Source organism: Chionomys nivalis, chromosome 5, assembly GCF_950005125.1.
Source record: "Chionomys nivalis chromosome 5, mChiNiv1.1, whole genome shotgun sequence".
Classification (NCBI taxonomy): Eukaryota; Metazoa; Chordata; class Mammalia; order Rodentia; family Cricetidae; genus Chionomys; species Chionomys nivalis.
The window spans coordinates 95977364-95999734 of NC_080090.1; the positions used below are offsets into that span (position 1 = coordinate 95977364).

Genomic DNA, 22371 nt, shown 5'->3' on the forward strand with positions numbered 1-22371 from the left:
TGACATAGCAATCGTCATTAGATGGGGCTGCAGATGTAAATGTGTAAATGTGACATGTGCCATTCCAAGAAAAGAAAGGCAGCCCATGCTCATCAAGTTGTACCATATAGAGATTTATCACCTCTTCCCACAAACATAGATCCTGATTTTGTTGTTTTCTTCTATGGTTGAAAGATAATTCAGTATTTTTTTTCAATTTTTCTTTGCCCCTTTTTCCTCATCTTCAAAATATATCTTAAAGGAGATGTGATAAATAATTGGGTCTGCTCACTACTCATAGCAAAGATAATTATTTTTTGACAGTGAGAATCTTTTTTCTTCTGCACAAACATAGGGTCATTTGCAATGTGTGTAAGAGTGAAGGTATTACTGAATTAAATTGAAATCATCTTACTGCTTTGATTAAATTCTATAATATGCATAATTCATAGAAATAGCAAATATCTAAAAGCAGCCCATGCCTACACTTAATGTTAAACATTTCAGTAATCAGATCATCAGTTTTGGAGAACCTACTTAAAAATGCAGCATCCAAGCAGAGATAGTTATAACAACTTCAGGAGAGTTAACAAAACAGCAAGAAGCTTTAATTTTGCAGATACAAAATCATTGTATAAAATGACTCCATCATCACATTCCGAGAGCAGAAACACGGAAGTTAAGAGTCAACAGTGAGGGTCACTTTCCTTGGAGCAAAAGGACAAAAACACACCAGGAGATAGATATGACCTGTGACATCTGATAGTTGACATTGGGGTCACATTGCATATCTGACCTCTGTCAAAAAGTGAATCAAAGAACATTCTTGATGAGATGTGGATTTAATTTTATATCACTGTTACAAAGCTATGTTTTATAACATTATTGACAATTACAGAATATTTCTTCTGAAAAGTTACTAAATATTGTTAGTATTGCACCAAAAAGTCAACTTTGATTTAGTTGGCTGAGTGGACAGAGGTCATATGCTTGCTTTTCTTTTAACAGACAATTATTAGGAACACGAAGTTTGTATTTAATGACAAGTGAGACTGGGGGTTGAAAAAATAAAAGCATATATGAGATAGTCTCAACTGTTCTCTGGACCACATGTAGTAAAATATGGCATGAGAAAAAAATTGGGAAAAGAAAAATAAGACTATTTAACCAACATGGAAAGCAATAGAAAACAGAGTAAATAAAATATCATTTAATATCTTTCCTAACAAATTAACAACACAAAACCTTCTTTTTAAATGACTACAGGAAGAGGCTCTCATAGTTTTCCACTAGGAATATAAAGAGCAATGAACATTTAGAAACATAACAATATCAGTAGCCTCCAAACTTTTATATTTTCTTTTGTTAATTAAAGCTAAATAAGAAATCTGAATATAAATTTGTAAAACAAATATATAGCTGATCTTAAATTGCATAAAATTTTGAGAAGATGGAACTAAAGTTTTAGAAAACCTTACTAGCATACACAAAGTCCCAAGTACAATCACTGGCACCCCATAACATGGATGTAACGGTTCATTCCTCTGATCCCAGCCCTCCAGAAGTATAGGCAAGACGATCAGAAGTTCAAGTCATCCTTAGTTACATAATGGGTTCGAGGTTAACCTGGGATGGTGAGATTCTATTCCAAAAACAAAACAAAAATAAAACACAAGGTATTTTGGATATTGTCTGAATTCAGATATTCAGACAATTTGCATTTATCTTACATTTCTATGGGAAACTTTGAGGTAATTTTGTGGTTTCTGTTTTTGTTGTTGTTGTTGTTGTTGTTTCTGTTTTAATATTTTCCAAATGCTCTATACTGGACACACATTCCATGTATAAAAGCAAGGAAACCCTTCATCTATGGACTTCAGATGTGGCATAAATACCACATTTCTACATGGTTAATGTCTGAAACACCTTTTCTTCCATTGACTCCCATATTTATCCAGATGTATCACAGTGAAAAACGTGTGCAGAGGATTACCGTTTGAAAGGTTTGTGGTACAAGGACAGGTACACCCGATAGCTCAGCCTTGGGGTGTACAGTTTTTGTTTTCAATTACTTGGACAAGCAGTGCATCCCATAGAAGGGCCAGGGAAAAGGGCAGCTGTCTGTCTGTGTATTTCCTCTGCTTACACTGCCAATAACATTCTGCTATTGAGGCTTCCCTCTTTAATACCATTTTCTGTCTTCTGAATACCATTAATGTGTGATTTGGGGTGGCTCAGCTCACCATAATTTTGGTAGATAAATGATGAGGCTGGGTTTCCTGTCACTTCCTCAGCCCTCACCACCTGTTTCTTCCCTGCTTTTAGGTATGTCTGTTTCTTTTACTTGTCTTGTTCTTTCCAGCCTCCCCTTTGCCTTTTGTGTGCTTTGCATCTCTTTCCATTGCTTCCTTTTTATTCTTTTCTCAATTCTTATCCCCCTTTTCATTTCCTTCAAAACTTTCTGTTCTTAATATTTTCTCTTTGCTTCCTTATCTCCACACTTAATTGGATGTCTTAGTATTACCCCATCTTTAAATCATTTGTCAAAAACAAGTCATTTTTGCTAAACCTATTTTCTAAATTTATTGTAATTTATGGTGCTTTGATATTATTTTGAAATGTTTTAAAACTTTCTTAAATTTGTTTTTTAACTACAATTTAGTTCTCTTTGCTCATTTATTTCATGAGTAAATTAATTCAATTTAATTTAATAGAAAAATTCCAACTGTTATTATATTGATATAATTAGTTTACTTGTAATTATGTTTTTCCCCACTGGTAATTTATAATAAGCTATATGAAATTACTACTATAATATTCCCACATTGGTCCCTCTAGATGTTCTTATTCATTCACTCAATTATTAATTGAAGTACAATAAATTAGTGCACCTTTATAAAACTACTATTAAATATGATACATATTTAGAGTTATAAAGACAAAAATTTAACAAACTTTAATGTCATGTCATTTGTACTAACATTAGCAAGTGACATTAGAACCTTGTACATGCAAAAATTATCTGTTTTTATATATTTATTGTGCTTTTATATTAGTGCTTAAAGTACAAATAGTTAATGTTAATGGACTATAGATGATAAGAATTTAAATTTTTAGGTCCAGTGAAACTGTTGAAAATGCCAAGCTCATAGTTTTATACCCAGGCATACAAGGTGGAAGGAAAGGACTCCCAAAAGTTGTCCATGTGTAGGCCTTGGTATGCACATGGCTACACACATGGGCTACTAAATATCTAAATAAAAATGTGATTAACTCTTTGAAACATAAATTTACACTTTAAAATATTTTCTATGCAATATTTTTGATTGTTTCTTTGAAAATGTTTCACCATTTAAATAATGTTGCTGAAATTTAGGAAGGTCAAATAGCACATTCTTCACAATTTTTGTTAATGAGGAAAATATTTTAGAAGCAGAAATTTGTTGGGAATGATATCATACATATAAGTTGTAATTCAATTCAATCAGATATACAAAAATGTTGTGGGATATTTGTTTGCACTGATACTCTGACACTGCTAATAAAGTTGAACCTTGAATCAAGGAGCAGAATCCATGACTGGCTGATCAGATGAGCTATAGGGAATTTGGAGGGCCAGGTAGAGAGGTACAGGAAGAGATAAGGATGGGCTTAGGGAGATTTCTTGGTCTTTTTGATCTGGAACGGTAAAGAGAAAGAGTCAGCCCATAGTTTCTCCACTGCTTTCTACCTATCTCAGTTTTACATCCCAATATTTACTCCTAAGTTTTTATTAATTATATAATGACTTAGATAAATATATTACAGAAATGAATTGGTTCTTGTAGAATGTGACTATTTATCTTGATTTCTGAGCCTGAGGATGGAGCCCAGCAAAATAACACACACATGGCATGTGTGAGGCCCTGTGCTTCCATCCCCAGAGAAGTAAACAGTGCCAGCATAATAAGTAGATAATTAAAATATAGGAAATGCATTTGGTCAGTAGAACAGATAGGATGTGATTTTTATAAAGGAAATTAATAACCACAAAATATTTTAAATGAAAACAAAATTCAGAGTGGATACTATTAAAATAAATATTAAAATTGAGGATTTGAAATATTAACAAAACAGAAAGAAAGAAACTCTTCCAGAACTACATAAAAACAAGTGAAATCAGTCATTGAACCACTCTTGGTGATAGACTCTGTCTCTGTCTCTAATCAGAAAGGCAGCAGGACTTGTGAAAGAAGATTACAAAATTATAGTCAGAAATCTCCAATAAAAATCATTAAAAATTCAAAATGAATAAAACTCCAAACCATATTGATGAACAGAAAAATCAAATGCAGAAAGTCTGTGATATGGGAGAAAAGGTCACCAGCAATAGAAAAGGGTTAGATTCACCCCATTTCACATAACAATGATAAGATGATGTAATTACATGTGTATTATCAGACAAGAAGTAAACCCAATACCCAGGAACCATATATTTAAAATGTAAAGAGAAAATAAAAGCATTTACTTGTGTAATCCACAAAATGCTTAATGAAGCCGGGCGGTGGTGGCGCACGCCTTTAATCCCAGCACTCGGGAGGCAGAGGCAGGCGGATCTCTGTGAGTTCGAGCCAGCCTGGTCTACAAGAGCTAGTTCCAGGACAGGCTCCAAAACCACAGAGAAACCCTGTCTCGAAAAACCAAAAAAAAAAAATGCTTAATGAATGTACCATGACATTTAGACAGACTGTTCCAGGAAAGAGACCTAGGCATGCATATTAGTATACACATCTAATCCTAGCATTTGGGAGGCAGAAGTAGAATAATATCAGATTCAAGATTAACTCAGATTGAAAAAAGGGTCCAAATCCATCATGGGCACCCTATCTAAGAAAGGAAGAAAACCTACATCATCTATTATTTATATTCCAAATTCGGAACTAAAGTAAAATTTACCTCTTTACCTAGGTGAAAAGATTGAGTTGGTGAAGGGTTTCCCTTGCTAGCACAAGTCCCCAGAATTGTCGTAAGAAAAGCAGTGCGCTGTGGGGTCACACTTAGTCTCAGTCTGTGGAGTTGGAGACTGAAAGAGCCTTTGTGTCAGTAAGCCACCCTGTGGACCATAAGAGACCCTGACTCAGACAACAACACAAAGGTGGACTGCACCCGAGGAAAGATATGGAGTTGTTCTGTGACTTCTACAAGATAATTATTGCACCTCCTTCCATACACACACACACACACAAATAAGAAGAAAAGAAATAACAAAATAAAGTTTCTCAAGAATTTAGATATGAAACTAGTTTACCAGATATTGCATTTAATAATTTATTAAAAGACTAATATGTTTACTAACATTATACAATTGTTGCTCATTCCATGTTGCTGAAATACCCCCAATCAATGTGATTCACCATATCTCTATGAGAACTACAAATGATTTAGAAAACTAACATTTGATAAATTTGACAAACATTTAACAATACAGTCATAGAAATTTCAAATCAGTACTACAAAATATGTAAAGGGAATTACTGAATTTGATGATGGTCTCCACAAAAATAGTATATCTGGCATTATGAGTACCATTGAGAGACAGATGCTTCTGTATGATCAAGGGAGGCAAGCTAGCTTCCTACAACCCTTTTTCTACAATACTCTGAATACTCAGCCAGGACATAAACAAGAATAATAATAGCACCTGTCTTTATACTTCATTCACAGAAGACATAGTTATATACAAGAATATTTTTATTTGTTTGTTTTTGGTTTTTCGAGACAAATTTTCTCTCTATAGCCATGGTACCTCTCCTGGAACTTGTTCTGTAAACTAGGCTGGCCTCAAACTCATAGAGATCCTCCTTCCTCCACATCCTGAGTGCTGGAATTAAAAAGGCATGTACCACCACTGCCCAGCTACAAGAAGATTTTTAAAAACAAGCAAAAACCTCTATAACACAAAGCAAACTGTTAAAATGAACAAATCTACCATGCACACATACACACACACACATAACTATAACTAATTATATTTTTTTCAAATACCTTACAAAACATAATGAAGATTTAAAGTCATTTCAAATGAATATAGTTAATAAAAAAACATAAAACATGACCCCTAAAATAAAAGCTATGATATGTGTCTGAGAAATATCAAAGACTCAAATGTACACATAAATGCACACACACACTTTTAAGGATCACTTATTTTACTATCTAAAGTCTCCCCAAATGGTTTTTTTTGTTTTGTTTTGTTTTTTTGTTTGTTTTTGGAGACAGGGTTTCTCTGTGTAACAGTCATGGCTGTCTTGGAACTAGTTCTGTAGACCCTGTTGGCCTCAAGCTCACAGAAATCTGCCTGCTTCTGCCTCCCGAGTCCTGGGATTAAAGGCGTTGACCACCACTGCTTGGCCCAAGTGTATTTTTATATTTCACAAAAAGTAAGTAAAATCTAGCAAGTTATTTATATGCTTTTCATGGTGCATCAACATAAAAAATTGCATTTATTTACTATTGTGTGACATCCTCATGTCACAACATATATGAACAGGTCAGGAGACAACTTGCCCTCCTTTTCTACCATAAAGGACCTTGGAATCAGTCTTGTCTACTAATGTTTCGGGACACATGCTTTTATACGCTGAGTCATCTCCCAAGACTGTCAGTTAAATTTTTTAAATTTTTGACTGATTGTTAGTATTTTGTTACATTTTCCAGTTCATCAGTGTGTTCTGCAACATCTAATATTCTATAGATTCTATAGGTCTCACTTGGAAATTTTTCCTCTTAGACTATAATTATCACATATCTCATATTTTGCATGTTTAGTTTTCGGCATACAATTTTGTGCTTTTTCCATCATATTGAACATTTGGGCTATAATTTTAACATTCTCATCTGAGACTGATGCTTTGTAGGTCATTTCTGGGTTGTTTCCTACTGACCACATTTTGCTATCTTCCTGAGTTTTTATAGTTTTATCTAAATTATTGAAATTTTAACTCTTTTACTGCTAGATAGCTTTGCAGTCTTTTAAATATTCTAAAGGAGAGTAGTAGCATGATTATACTTTTATTTTGAAATGTAAATGATAAGTCCAATGTATTGGAACAAATGGATGGAAAGTCACTAATATGAACAAGTTCAGTTGAAAGACCCCTGTAGTGATTTAGGAGACAGACTAGAAATTTCCCTCCATGCTTGGTATGGTATCTGACAGATATCAGCAACCTGAGGTTAGTTTGTGGTGGTGGATTGATTTCCAGTAATTGAATTGAAGGTAGCTGTTTATACACCCCTTTGGGTATGCAGAATGCTCTAATATGTTTTTATGTTTTGAGAATTTTATAGATGCATGCAATGTATTTTGAACATACTCACCCCTCAATTCTCTCCTTAACTCATCCCAAATCCAACTCCTTCCTACACTTCATGTATCCCTTCAACTTCATATCCTTTTCTTTTTCTATAACCCACCATGACCATTTTATGTTGCTCATATACTTGTGGGTGGGGACATCCAGTAGAGCATGATCAACCAGCCAGGACCACACTTTTAAAGAAACTTTCTCTCCCTCCATTAGCAGTCAATAGCTTCCTGGCTACTGATGAGGACTTTTGAGCCCCTTCACACTCCATGCTGGAATGCTCACTGGATTAACCTTGTCCAAGAACTCACAGCTGTTGTGATTTCACGAGGGCAATGGTTTCTGTCATCGGTCATGTCTAGAAGACACTGTTTCATTTTGGTCTACACTGATTTCTCATTCTTAAGGTCTTTCTTTCCCCTCTCCACAGTGGTCCCTGAGCCTTGCTGGGAGGGTATAAAGTGGATGCACCTCTTGGTGGATGCTCTACAGACACTTATTCTCTGATTTTTCAGAGTATTTCATCTTGGAAAGCAACTCTATGATGAAAGAAACTATCCAGAAAAAGAAGCTTGCCAAGTCAGAAATCAGAATCCTTCACATAGATGACTATGGTAAAGTTTGGCACATGCTGCATCCTTCAAGAATAGCTTTCTCTGAATCTTACACTTTTACATTTAAATGAGTCTCCATCTTTAATATTTTGCTCTTTCTTTAAAAGAACTTCCTTTACAGTTGTCCTTTCCCAAAGATTTTGTGGAGAAAAACCAGTATGCTCTTCTTTTAATAATGTAAGTATTTAATTTTTTATTGAAATACGTAGATCTAAAGATTTCATAATTATGTTCTTGTGCCTCAGATGGAAGTTTTATTAAATGAACAAAAGAGTTATTCTTACCTAACTACTGTCCTGGTTTCACTTCTTTTGTTGGGGTAAAATATCTTGAGGAAAGCAACCTATGGAGGAAAGGGTTTATTTGGGTAGTAAGTCCAAATTACAGCCATCATTGTGAAGAGTCAAGTCAGATATTTCAAACAGCTACTTGTTTCACATCCAAAGTCAAAAGCAAAGAGATGTATTCAAATGTTTGTGTGCTTAACTGTGCTCTGCTGAATTTTTCCACTATTATTCAGTTCAAGACTACCTGCCTAGGGAATGCTACTGCCCACAGTGGAATGAGTCTTCCCACATCAATCAACAGTGCTATCCCTTACAGACATATCCAGAGGCCAATATGATTTAGAAAATTGCTCTTCCAAAGTGATTTTAGTTTGTTTCAAGTAGGTAGATAAAAACTCTACACCACAACTAGGAAGGCTATCAACTATATGGAATCCTCATGGAGACCATCACTGAATATTGTCTGAGATTGTTCAAATTCTTGGTACATCTTTAACCATGTAATGAATCTGATACTGTCACTGAAAATAGCGTCATCAGATATCTTGATTTGTGTATGTCTGCTTAGTAATTATTGAAGCATTGTGCTCTTGGTCAGTATTTTTGTGACAACAAACAAACTTTTTTTTCATTTTTAAACAAAAAAAATAGTTATGTCTTTGCTACCCTTTCATTTCATATTCCTTGCCTTGTGATCAAAGAAAGTAAGTCTGTGCTTAAGAAACTTGAGGTTTGTAATGTTGTGCCTTAGATCTGAATTTACTCATACTTTTTGTAATATCAGGGAATATGGACTTCAGTATAGTGACCATAACATCTCATAGTAACTGATACTCATTGAGCCTTGAGTATCTAAGGCTCTGATTTGCTATGAAACCTGGTACCATATTGGTCCACAACACATTATGCTATCCAGAATTTTGTTCAGGACATTGGTAGGCATATGAAAATATGAAAGTGTCTTGTGTTTACTTGATTTCAGGATTATTACTCTAAAGTTTAACCTGCTTTTGTTCCAAGTCTAGTTTGCCATTTACTATCTGTGGTTTTTAGAGAAGTGACCTAACTCTGACATAGTTATTCAGCCTATGATATGCCACCTTTATAGGTTAAATAAAATGAATTACACACTTTGTTCCATGTATCCATTGTGTCCCCCCTAATATATATGATTCATAGACTTGGAGTGATGGTTTGTACTGACTGTATTTAGATATTTTAGTTATGTAACTAATATGTCACTGTGTGGGGGGGGTATGTAAGTCAGAGGTCAATATCAGTCAATGTCAGATGTCTTCCTTAATTTCTATTCACCTTTTCTTTTTTGGTGGAGGCAGAGTCTCTCATGTGCCAAGAACTTGCCAAGCAGATTAGGCTTGCTGAGCAGGTAGCCTCAGAGATCCATCTCTCTCTACCTCCCGACTCTGGGATTACAGTTGTGTACTATCTTCAAACTGGGGATATTTTGTAGAGATTTGAGAGATCTAGCTCAGGTACAGACAGTTTTCTGACCCTGATAACCAGAAGGAACTGCAATTCTAGTGGTAACTTTCTCAGACACCTTTCATTTATTCTTTACTAATTCTTTTGCTGCTCTTCCCTTTCACCAGTTCTTGTGTATGCATATGACATGAAAATGAGAAAACTTGGAAAATCAAGCATTTTTTGTCTTATTCACTGTTATCATAATGTCCCTGGGAGAGACAAAAACAACATCTACCTCTCCTTCTAATATCTCAGAACAAACTTACATATGATTTCTCCAGTCCTAGGAGGAGCCAATGAATTTATAGGTTTACTTATAGCAGTGGGGGAGGGATTTCACACAAGAGCAAATGTGACCTTTGTCTTAATTAAGATTTTTATTTTTGTGAAGAGACAGCTATGCCATGTCAACTCTTCAAAGGAAAAGCATTTAATTGGGACTGGTTTCCAGTTTCAGAGGTTTGGTCCATCATCATCATGGTGGGAAGCATGGCAGCATGCAGGCAGACAGGATGCTGGAGTTGAGAGTCGTACATCTTACAGGCAATAGGAGTATTCTGAGCATAGCAAACTTCAAAGCCAGTCCCCATGCTAACACACTTCCTCCAATAAGGTCATACCCACTCCCACAAAGCCATAGCTCTAAATAGTGCCACTCACTATGAGATACGGAACCGATTGTATTCCAACTCCCACAACCTTAAAACAGCCACACTGGAAAGTTTGCTCCCAACGGGTTTGATGAATTCAGCTGGCAACATGCCCCTCACCATTCTCAACTTATATACTCCAGTCTCTCTCCCAGTCTGTGCCAATGAAATTGAAACAGGATGGCATGTAACTGGTAAGGGTGGGTGAACGCTTGGGTGAGTGTCCCATGATCCTCTTCTCCTATAAGCAGGCCCAGCAAAATTGAAAACAATGGCATTTTGACTAGGAGGACACTCCTATATTACAGTCACCTTGTCCTTCAGCAGTAGGGATTTTGTTGTCCTTGTTGTTGTCACAAGTTCACTAAGAACTAAAGTTTCCTTAGGAAAAGGGTTCTAAGAGGATACCATGACCTTTAAGATGGAAGATAGGGGATGACATTGCATTTGTGGTTTGATTCCTTTATTCAGACGAATGCAGAGGCTGTTATTTGTGCTTCCATGCCTACCTGCTGCAAGGATGAGGAACTCACCATGACCAGACCTTCAGGTGGTTTCTGTTTGAGGAGGGATGCTAACTCGGTCTTCTTGGCTTCAAACTTTCCCTTTCATCGGGTTGATTCTGACTACTTAGAATGATAACTTTAAATCAAAAAGTTGATGCAAAAATCTGGTGCAGTGGAAAGGACCATCTGAGTCTCCTTTAAGAAGCACAGTAGTAAATATGTTGGCTGAGACTGGCTTCTAATTAGAGCTGTCAGGATTTCCAATCCACTGCTTAATAGTTAAGCTGCTGTTATATTGTAAACAAATTGGGGCTAATAGTGTGTCCTTACATATGCACAGTGTACAACAAATTTTATATGCATATTATTTATACAAAATGAAAGTGTTATCTGGGCATAAATGCTTGCACTTAGTGTTTAATAAATTCTAAGTATAAGCATAGTTATTTAATAAATTGTATAAAAACATAATGTTATCTGGGACATAAACACTTTCAGATAGTGCTTAATAGGTTGTAAGTATAATCATACTTTTATTAAAGATAGTTATATTTTACACATTTAAATATAACAGTATAAATATGAGATATGTGATATAGGGCCTATAAAGTTATTTAATAGGTGAATGCTACCAGGTCAGATGAAGTAGTATAGTCGGGCTCATGGAATTTATATTGCTGCATTCTGACTGGCTGAAGCAAAAATTGCAAGCAGGTATTTGATTCTGTCTCCAGTTTCTGCCTTTAGATACTTTTCACATTATATATTAATCTACTCAATTCCTGACTCCTAGGTTTTAAGATATCAGTTATCTAAAATTGTGCAAAGTATATCACATATAACCCAATAATGTATGTTTTAATTTCTATTGATTAACATAATCATTTCTGGAACTTTATGGTAAGACATCTAAATAGACATTGGCAAGCATAAAAGTGTTTTCAAATCCCTTTTTGCCTATCTAAGATGGATGTAATTTACCTAATATTATTATCTTCAGTCATTTTTCTGAAAGTGGCATTAATTAATTTTATTTCTAACTGGAAAATCCCAATTCATAGGGAGTGAGTGAAATTGCTTAGAACTAAAGGAGACACTTTTTCTTCCTAAATGTAAACCCTATTTTCTAGTTATGATATGACTTCTCTTTCTAAAACATTAATAGTTGATTTTTTTTTCAGTAGTTATGAGTTAAACATTGCTAAGCAGAAAATAGCCAGGTTTCTTCTACTTTGTCAGGCATAGAGGATGATTTTTGCTGTCTTGTGCAGTGGATCTGGTTTACAAAGAGACAAAAATCTTTTCTTGGTCTGAAGAGCTTGGTGTACAGATGATTGGGGTGTTAGAAATATAATTCAGTTCATAAATTGCTTGTATAGCATGCATGAAGCCTGGCTTCCAGCCCCAGTACTGCATAAACCAGGACTGATGGTACAGGCTGTATCCCCAACACTCAGGACAGGAAGACCAGAGGATCAGAAATCGAAGGTCACTTTTGATATACATTATAAGTTTGAGGCCAGCCTAGGATACAAAAGACTCTCTCTCTCTCTCTCTCTCTCTCTCTCTCTCTCTCTCTCTCTCTCTCTCTCTCATACACACACACACACACACACACACACACACACACACACACACACACACACTATACCAATCAGTCATTCAACCAATCAATAGCATAATTGTCATTGAGGTTATAAGACTGTATTTCTTGCCCTGATCTTTTGATTGATTTTGTTTCCTGGAAGTTTACACTCTTAAAGCTCTGTAACAGTAGATTACCTATCCGAGTACTTCTGTTCTAGGTGACCACTTTGCTTTCTGCTTGACTTTTCTGTCCTTTAGTGTCCCTCCAAGCCCTCTTTCTCTGTTGTTTATCTGCCCTCTGTGAGGACAAATGCTGGGACTTCCACCCTGGATGATGTGACCCACACAGCAGCCATCAGAAATTAGCTCCTCTAGATACCAGAAAACATTTGATCACAGCCAAATACATCTCTTTGATCTTGGCTCAATGTATATTTGCTCATGCTGCCACATACTTTGCCCAACTGAAAAACGTTCTAGTAATGTTTAAAGACATATTTCTAGATAATTCTCTGCATGTCCTTGTTTTTGATATGTAACCATAGCAGAGAATAATCAGTAGCACAATTAATAAAATTCCAGAGACAGATATTGTGGTTCAACCAGAAATCCAGAAAAGCAAAGTAGCCAAGCCACTAGAGAAGACTTAACCTTTACCAAGGATGGGTGACCACAGACTAAGCAGACTAAGTCCTCTCCCTCTAGTGATGGGAATAAAGGCATGTGATTCACTAGTACTGGGATTAAAGGTGTGAGCCATAATGACCTGGTTTTGTTTCTGCATTGATCTTGTGTAGCCCAGTGTTGCCTTGAACTCACAGAGATCCATATGCCTCTGTCTCTCAAATCCTGGGATTAAAGGTGTATGCCACCACTGCCTGGCCTCTAGTGGCTTAGCTTTGCCCTTCTGATATTTAGGCAAGATTTATTTATTAAAATATAAATAAAATGTTACTGTAGTTTCACTCATCCATTTGTTGACCAGTTAACTCCTTTGTGTCATGCTGCCTCAGGACACTAATTGGAGTCATGCCCTGTGAATACTGACAGAATTCATAAATGAATGATCAAAAAGCAAAAAGCAAATGGGTCAGTCAACCATAAAGGTTTTCAAGAATGAGGTGAATTCGAGAAAGATTGGAGCATAAGAGCACTTACAACATATATTAATTTAGCCTTCTAGGTGAATCAGTTTCTCATTTCTTTAGATTTTCCGAATGATGCTGAAAATTGAGCCTTATGCATCTTCTCACTTGAGTTCATAATTTTACTATTGAACATATATTCTTATGCTGATTTATTTGTGGAGACTATCCTTTACTGGAGATATCAGTCACAGGGAGAATGTTTCTTCAGATAGAAGTTATTCACTGGCCAATTTACCTTAATCTTAATATACTGGCATGAATATTCATAATATGTGGCAATATTATATATGGGCTTGAGTAAACAACAATTACTGCAATTAGTTGAGACAAATTCACTGAAGAAAACAAAAGTCGAATTAACAATAAAAAATTGGAACAAAAAAAAAACAAAACAAAAAAAAAGAATTAACATCAACTACCATTATTTCATTTTATACATATCATTCTGAATATGTATAGACGCCATGCGTATATGAAGTATATATACAGTTTCATGTTCTTATAAATGTACCTACATGTGGGCACATGTGGAACATTGAAGGTCAGCATCAACTCTCATTCTCAATCACTCTCCATCTCAAGGGTCTCTCTCTGAAGTATTTGCTAGGTCCATTTAGTCAGTTAACCCAGGGAAACTGTTTCCTGAGTCCTGTCTCTAGAGCCTGAGATTATAAGCAGGCCACCATATTGGCTTGACCTTTTAACTTGGTGCTAGGTGTCTAAACTTCAGTCTGCCTGTAAAGTTCTTTATCCACTAAAGCATCTCCTCAATCACCTATGATTAGTTCTTAGAGAAAGATGCCTGCAAATAATGTGTTCCTATCTTAACAGGAGGAAGCAAAAAATAGAATATGTCATGTCTGCTGTTCCCAGAATCATGAACATAGCAAAATTATTTCCTGAAATGGAATTGAATTTATTTATTTAAGTCAAGCCCTCTGCTTCTTATACTACCTATCATGTCCACCTGGCAGATTTTGCCATATTATACTAATTACTGGATGATTATCAATGAATACAGAATTGAATCTGAAGACATTTATCTCTAGTCAAGCTTTTTGTTTCTGCATTCTTCCCACTTCACAGTTCACAATCCTTTGAAGATGACTCTGCAATGAACCCAAGATCTCCCTCTAGACCTTAGCCTTAGAAGTTCAAATACCTCCAATGGTGTCCCTGGATGGGGACCATGTATTTGGCACTAGAACCTTCAGAGCTCATTCTAGATCCAAACTACAGCAACATTAAAAGAGCCAAACATGGAAGTCAGGGATTTTGGAAGCTTTTTTATTGTGGTCTTAATGCACTGCTGAGATAGTAACTGTAAAAAGCATCATTCATTGCCTCTAAATGCTGATGCTCTGGGAACCATTGCACATGAACTATGGTTATGTGTCTTCTATGACGATGCCAACTCCTTTATCCATATGAAGTATCCTACACCTGATATGGGACCTCAAATCATGCCTACCTATTTAATGTGCAGTTCATGACACATTTTCTTTAGAAAGTAATTTTCTCACATACTGGGATGAGGACAGGGTAGGTATCATAATTTTTTTAATAGATGAGGACGACTGAGGATGAGAAGTGATAGGTAGCACCTGATATGGTGACCATGTATCGAGAGATGAAACATTATCAGGAGGATGGGAGCACTGAGAAGACTCAGTGAGTAAGGGTGCTTTCCACCAACCCTTAAGACTTGAGCTTGATCCCCCAGGTGGAAGGAGAAAGATTCTTCCTGAAAGGTCTTCTATGACCTCTGTATGTGAACACACACACACACACACACACCACAAATACAATCACAAATAAATGAGGGAAATGTATAAACTCACAAAAAAGGCTCAAAATAGTGTAGACAGCTAAGGGGCATTCAGGATCTTCATCTCTTAGGTCTATGCTGACTAAGAATTCTGGTTTCTTTGCGTTTGTAGAAATGAGCCTCATATGCCTAACATTTAAATGAATATTTTTCTGAGAAAGTCTTATAATTGTGTTATTGCTAAAAGCTGAAGTTTCCTAATTATCTAATTTTGTAGTTTCTTTACTTCTGTGTCTCAGTGTATTGATTTGTTAGATGGTTCCGCTATTATCCACTGTTCATTGTTAGCATTGTGTTGCTCTTTTGTTGTGGTTGTTGTTGTTGTTTGTTTGATACAGAAAAGTACAATAAGATTAAAAATCTGGGTTATACATCCAGATTTTCATTGATAAATCAATTCCTAGAATCCAGCTAGATGGGTAGGAAAACAAAATGGTATAACTACCAGAAGTTGCCACAATGCCCTATCAAGAACAAAGTATACTTTTAAGGTATGTATGAACACAAAGTCAAGAAACTTAGAATTTCTTTTTGAGTGTGGCTTGACTGAGCAAAGATTTGTAGATCAGGGCTAACACATGATCACCCTTCAGCTGAGATTTATTAGGAAAGAGCCTCCTAGTCATGGACAGCCATGGCCATACCCTGAATTAGAAGAGAATCAGAAGAGAGGCTGGGAGAGCACCATGACCTTGAAAGCAGAGGCTTCTTTCAAAATCCAGAGTGCCCTTGGAGAGATCGCTGCCATGTGTAGCATGGTGGTGAGCTCTGAAGGGACAGACAGATCCCTCAGTTCCCAAGAGCAGATGGAGTGCCAGGCTTTTGTAAATTTGCACCCCTCATAAACTCAGCAGAACCCCAGGTGTCATGGAGTTGAGCTTTGAGTCCACACTGTCTGGGACTGAAGTTCAGCACTGCTTAGGCTCTGGGTAGCTACCTTCTTTTTGGTTTCTGGGCAGGCCTGAGTTCTCTAATGGTCCCAGAAGGAAACAGTTCTGAGTGACAGGCGTAGCAGGTACCTGACCCGATTTTTTTGGGAGAGGAAAACAGGCTCCTAGTGGATCTGTAGTCTAACAGTATGTAACGAATGTCTGTGGATTCACTCTTAATTCACCCCCATTCCTCATCTCTATCTTGCGAATTCTGTGTCTCAATATTGTACTCACAGGAGTCCCATGATCAATTAATTACATTTTTACTGAGGTTGTTGAGAAATTGTTACTTGCTTGTTTTGTAAAGGTATAGTCTTTTATTTTGGTACCAAACTTGGGGACACTATCCATATGCCCCAGGAAGTCAAGTATGGACCAACTATCCTTGTGAAGCCAATGAACATCTGAATTATTAGAAGAAAAGGCAAATAAAAATAAATAATAAAAGATAAAGAAATATTCAATGTGGCCATATCGGAAAGAGGGGTAAAGAAATCTAGTGGCTCCTTCTAGCCCATCTCTGATTTCCTGAAGAGAAATGAAACTTGATTTTCTGGACCAGGTATATGCACATCTAAGGAGTCCTGGGCAGAGTGTTGCCATGTCGGCCTGAACCACCATTTATTAGCTCCACTCTCATCCTGCAAGCTGGTCTGTCAAGTTCTTAGAACTGTGTGAAATTTCTTGCAGGGAGACAAATACCCCTCCCCTCTGCTCAGGCTAAGAGTTTTCTCTTTCTTTTTACATGAGATCCTTCAGGACAATTTTAGTTCTTGGGGTTTGTTGCTTTCAGATTCTGATAGTAAGATCAGACTGTCTTCACTTCTGCCAGACCAGTCACCATGCTTCCATACCGCCCTGTTAGGTCACTAGCTCTACTCCTGCTGTTGCTCTTTCTCTCCCCAAATTCAAGCCACACCTCCTGTGGTCTTGCTCCTAACAGAGCGTAAGAGTAGAAACAGGCCCCGTGTTGCTCTTAGACTTGAATTTTTTCCCTTACTGTGGAGAGCAAGACCTATAAAAAGACCTCTGTTCCCAAACCCAAAGAAATACCTTCTAGAGCCTGTATTCCCTCCCTACTTCACCACTGTAGGCAAACCTATCCTCCTGCCACTGCATTGCCCATCACTTCCAACCTTCCAGTTCCCCACCCTGCAGTGACCAGTCCCCACTGCCCAAGAATAAAGTACCTTGAATTGTTTCCCTAGGCTTTATCAAAATGTTCCTGGCTCCTGGAATGTGGGCTAAGTTGTAAGAAATGGAAACCTGAAAGAATGAGAAAGTCCCTTTTTTCCCTGTAATGTAAGACTTTCCCTTCAGAACCCATCAAGTTGCTCATGCATGGTGCTGAAAACCCTCCTAATTTGTTTGAGTGCCTTCCATTGAAACTGATAATATCGTTCCCTATTTATACAATACTCCATGTAAAAGATTTATTTTGTGTGTATTTATGTATCTGTGTGTGTGAGTACACATGTGTGTATATGTGTGTAGAGACTAGAGGTTGGTATTAGGTATCTTCCTCAATTTCTTGCAACCACATTTTTTTGAGACTAGGTCTCTCACAATACCTGGAGCTTGCTGACTCAGATAAACTGGTGGAATGGCAAACCCCAGGAATTTTTCTACTAGCACACTGCTTAGATGAAGGGTGTGAATTACCATGACTGTTTTTTTTTTTAATCACATGGATTGTAGGGATTTCACACAGATCCTTGTGTTCCTGTGCCACGCACATTATTGACGGAGACATTGCCTAATCCTCTTCTTTGAGCCAGTGTATAGAATGTTTTTCACTCTAACAGCTAACAGGTGTGCAGTTATTTCATACGTAACAAGAAGACAGTGGATTCTTCTACCCTGATCTATTTCTATATTGTGCTGGGGTACCTTTTAACGGTAAGTGATGTAGGTGTAACCCTTTCAAAATGCAAAGGAATTGAAAATTGGATATTCTTCTGTCTTTGGGATGATGCAAATATTTAAACAAATAAAAGATCTTCCAGTCTCCTTTTCTTTTTCCTTCAATGATGCTGTTAGAAATTATCTCAGATGGAAATTAGCCAAAGGATAAGAATTAATGTAGTGAGACTTGACAGCAGAGATCATTAGAAGATTGTATTTCTTCCCTGCTTATCCTATGTTTTCTGCCTGGGTGATGCCCTTAAGGCCCTTTCCTGTTGGTTCTATTCTGTTATTTTCATGTGTTGTCTAGGATGTTTATCCCAAGGTTAATTTTGTGTGGATGATACTAATAGTCCATTTTTGAGCTTTAGGCCTCGCTCATTAATAACCATGCTGTTCACTGTTTCAACCTGTGTAGTGATGAAAGTCCATTTTTTGACTCTTGCTGCAATTTGAATAGCAGGACAGAAAGGGGTGTATTCAGCATTTCTTTTATTGCTCTCATGAGAGTCTTTAAACAATATTTGTATTTGGCTAAAGAGACAGTGGTGGGTCCCATTTAGAGAAAGAGCAAAAAGGTATACAATGTCCTTGAAGGAAAGAAAAAGTCTTTAGTAGATAATCGTTGGTCCTGGCATGAGGAAGTCTGGTCTACCAAAATCACAAAGCAAATGGGAAATGTGGGGAAGGAGGTAAGGAAGAATAGAATAAATTTCTGTTATACTAAGGCACAATATTTTGTCATTCATAAAAAAATATTTATTTTACTGTTTTATTATGTTTTTGTGTTTTATGGGCTATGTGCATGTGAGTGCAGATGCTATCGAGGCCAGAAGACTGTGACAGTTCTCTTGAGCTGGAGTGAGTCATTCTAGTGGGTACTGAGAACCAAACACTGGTTTGATACAAGAGTAGTAAATGCTCTTAACTGTTGAGCCATCTCTCCAGTCACCATATTTTTAAGATAAATAATGCATTAAATACAATATATTCTTAAATTTAAAACCCAGAAAAGAACCAACACACCACCATGGTAGCACTTCCCAGGAGTTGTTCTTTGTGGCCTGCAGGTGGAGTCCCTATTGTTTCAGCCTCAGGTGGCACTTGTTCTTGACCCCTTGCTCTTGTACAGGTGTCTATCATAATTGTTGTGTTTCCAAATTTCAACTTACAAGGCACCAGTGAAAATGCATTCCACCAACCATAGGATCCCAGTTTACTTTTTCTGTCTCTTTAGATTTTCTGTCTGAATATAGTCACATCTTGTAGTGCCAGGTATCAGAAATTCACTGTATAAACTTTAGGCAACAAAATTCCTCACATAACAGCTTTTGTTTTGTCCATAATCATTTATTTCCTTTACTTTTTAGTTCCATACCATAAGTAAAGGGCCAATAAAGAAACAGTAAAACATGACTGCTTCATGTCCGGGGGTGAGGTTTTTGTTGTCGGTAAGAGAGAAGAGAGGCATTTGGAAGAGTCCAGAATGGAGAGGAAGAGAAGCAAACAGGTCATGGCCAGGGCTATCTGTAAGAGAAGCAGGAAGAGTGGGAATGGGGTGTGCTGTTTTCTAGAGACTGAATGCGTATTTGGGAGGAATGAAGCCTGTGAGCTGTAACAGCTTAGGAGGTAGCATAGTCGAGTAGTTGGGGAAGAGAGATGGGCCTGGAGGCTAGCAAGAGTTTGATATGCACCAACAGGTATATGATAAAGGAAATAGCCCTTCTGGCAGGCAGAACCCCATTTTACAGATCCCTGAAAAATGTTGGGTATAGGCTTCCAACAATCCCTCTGTAGGTCACAAGAGCCCAGACTCTTTTCTAGACACAGGCACTGGCTTTGGTAATTTGAAGAACTGGAGTTCCCTTTGGATTTAACACTTACAGATGCTGTCTGTGCTCAGTGCTTAATGTTCTTGGACTCTCTCTCTCTCTCTCTCTCTCTCTCTCTAAATATGGTGACCTAGAAACTGCTTTTTTAAATTTTTATTTATTAGATTTTGTTTTTAAAAAATATCAATCCAAATTCCCACTCCCTCCCCTCCATTCCCTCCACACACCCTCCCACCCTACTCACCTCTAATCCTCAGAGAGGATAAGGCATTTTGCCTTGTGGAAATTCCAAGGTCCTCCCAACTACATCTAGGCTGAGCAAGGTATATATCCAAAGAGAATAGGATCCCCCAAAGCTCGTACATGTAGTAGAGATAAATCCCAGTGCCATTGTCAGTGGCACCCCAGTATGCCCCAGACATATACCTGTCAACCACATTCAGAGGGACTAGTTTGATCCTATGTTTGCTCCTTCCCAGTCGAGGTGGAGTTGGTGAGCTCCCATTAGCTCAGGTAAACTGTTTCAGTGAATGAACCCTTCATGGTCTTGACCTCTTTGCTCATATTCTCATTTCTTCTACTCTTCAACTGGACTTTGGGAGCTCTGATGTGGGTCTCTGCCTCTGTTTCCATCTGTTGTGGGATGAAGGTTCTATGTGATATTTAAGATAACCACTAGTCTGACTATAGGGCAAGGCCAGTTTGGGCACCCTCTCCTCTATTGCTTAGGGTCTTAGTTGGGGTCATCCTTGTGGATTCCTGGGAATTTTTCTAGAGCCAGGTTTCTTGCTAACCCCGTAATGACTCCCTTAATCAAGATATCTCTTTCCTTGCTCTCATATCTGTCCTTCCTCCATCTTGACTATCCCACTCCCTCAAGTTCTCCTCAACCCTCCCCTTCTTCCCTTCTCTTCCCCTCTTCCTTCTACCTCCTGCCCCCTTGCTCCCAATTTTGTCAGGCAATCTTGTCTGTTTCCAGTTTCCAGCTAGGTCTATATATGTTTTTCTTTGAGTTTACCTTATTTCTTAGCTTGTCTAAGATCATGAACTATAGGCTCAATGTCCTTTGCTTATAGCTAGTATCCAGTTATGAGTGAGTACATACCATATTCACTTTTTTGGGTCTAGGTTACCTGACTCAGGATAGTGTTTAAAAACACTAATGATAGCTTATGTGGGAGAGGATGTGGAGTAAGGGGAACACTCACCCATTGCTGGTGGGAATGCAAACTTGTACAACCACTTTGGAAATCAGTATGGTGGTTTCTCAGAAAATTGGGAATCAATCTACCTCAGGATCCAGCAATACCACTCTTGGGAATATACTCAAAAGATGCTCAATCATACTACAAAAGCATCTGTTCATAGCAACATTATTAGTAATAGCCAGAACCTGGAAACAACCTAGATGCCCCTCATCTGAAGAATGGATAAAAAATAAAATGTGACAGATTTACACATTAGAGTACTACTCAGTGGTTTAAAAAAATGACATCTTGAATTTTGTGTGCAAATGGATGGAATTAGAAAACACTATCCTAAGTAACCCAACCCCCCCAAAAATGAATATGGTATGTACTCACTTATAAGTAGATACTAACTAGAAACTGTTGATGAGAATTGTGTACTGTGTTGGTGTCTCTTTTTGAGCACATATGTTGTTGAAAGCCAGTCTTGATGAAACTCTTATGTTCCAGGGTAGGAGCATGAGTATTAGAATTATTAAGCAAAAGAAACGGAGATGTAAGAGAAATAAGAGACAGATACACAGAACAGCATCGGGAGGGATATTCAGTGAATCCTGAATCCTTCTACTTTTATTTTCCCCATGCTTATGTATTTCACTTTTAAAGGGTAGGGGAGAATGCAGTAGATTTCATTAGCAAGATATAAGGAATCGATTTGAATCCTCTGACCTTTAGCCCAAGTGGTGCAGATCCACCTCTATAATATTGATTAACCACAACCTAGGTCAGAATCTCTTGTTTGTAATCACATCTGTTGTCAACAACATTGAAACAGCAAAAATGAGCTTCAAATCTCTGACCTCCAGTAAAGGTGGAACAGGTTCATGTCTGCGGACCCTCACAATATGTGATTGTAGAAGAAAGATGACCTGGTGATTTATCCTTGAATAGTGAATTATGAGGAGAAAATTCTTGGAATGTAGCCCTGGTAACAAAAATAAGCACTTGAATCTGACAGTGTAAAGTTATGCTATCTCTCCCCAGTGGAGAAAAGATTCAAACTCTGTAATTTTCATGTCCACCTT

The 22371-nt window shown here is 37.3% G+C and overlaps 1 protein-coding gene across 1 annotated transcript in view; it reads left to right on the forward strand.

The window, feature by feature from the left end:
- Dpp10 (dipeptidyl peptidase like 10) overlaps window positions 1–22371 on the forward strand; it is a 742401-nt gene that overhangs the window by 700841 nt on the left and 19189 nt on the right. Inside the window, exons 18-19 of the mRNA XM_057769460.1 lie at window positions 7841–7939; window positions 8047–8116. Of these exons, the coding sequence (XP_057625443.1) occupies window positions 7841–7939; window positions 8047–8116 (169 nt within the window). The remainder of the gene's footprint in view (window positions 1–7840; window positions 7940–8046; window positions 8117–22371) is intronic.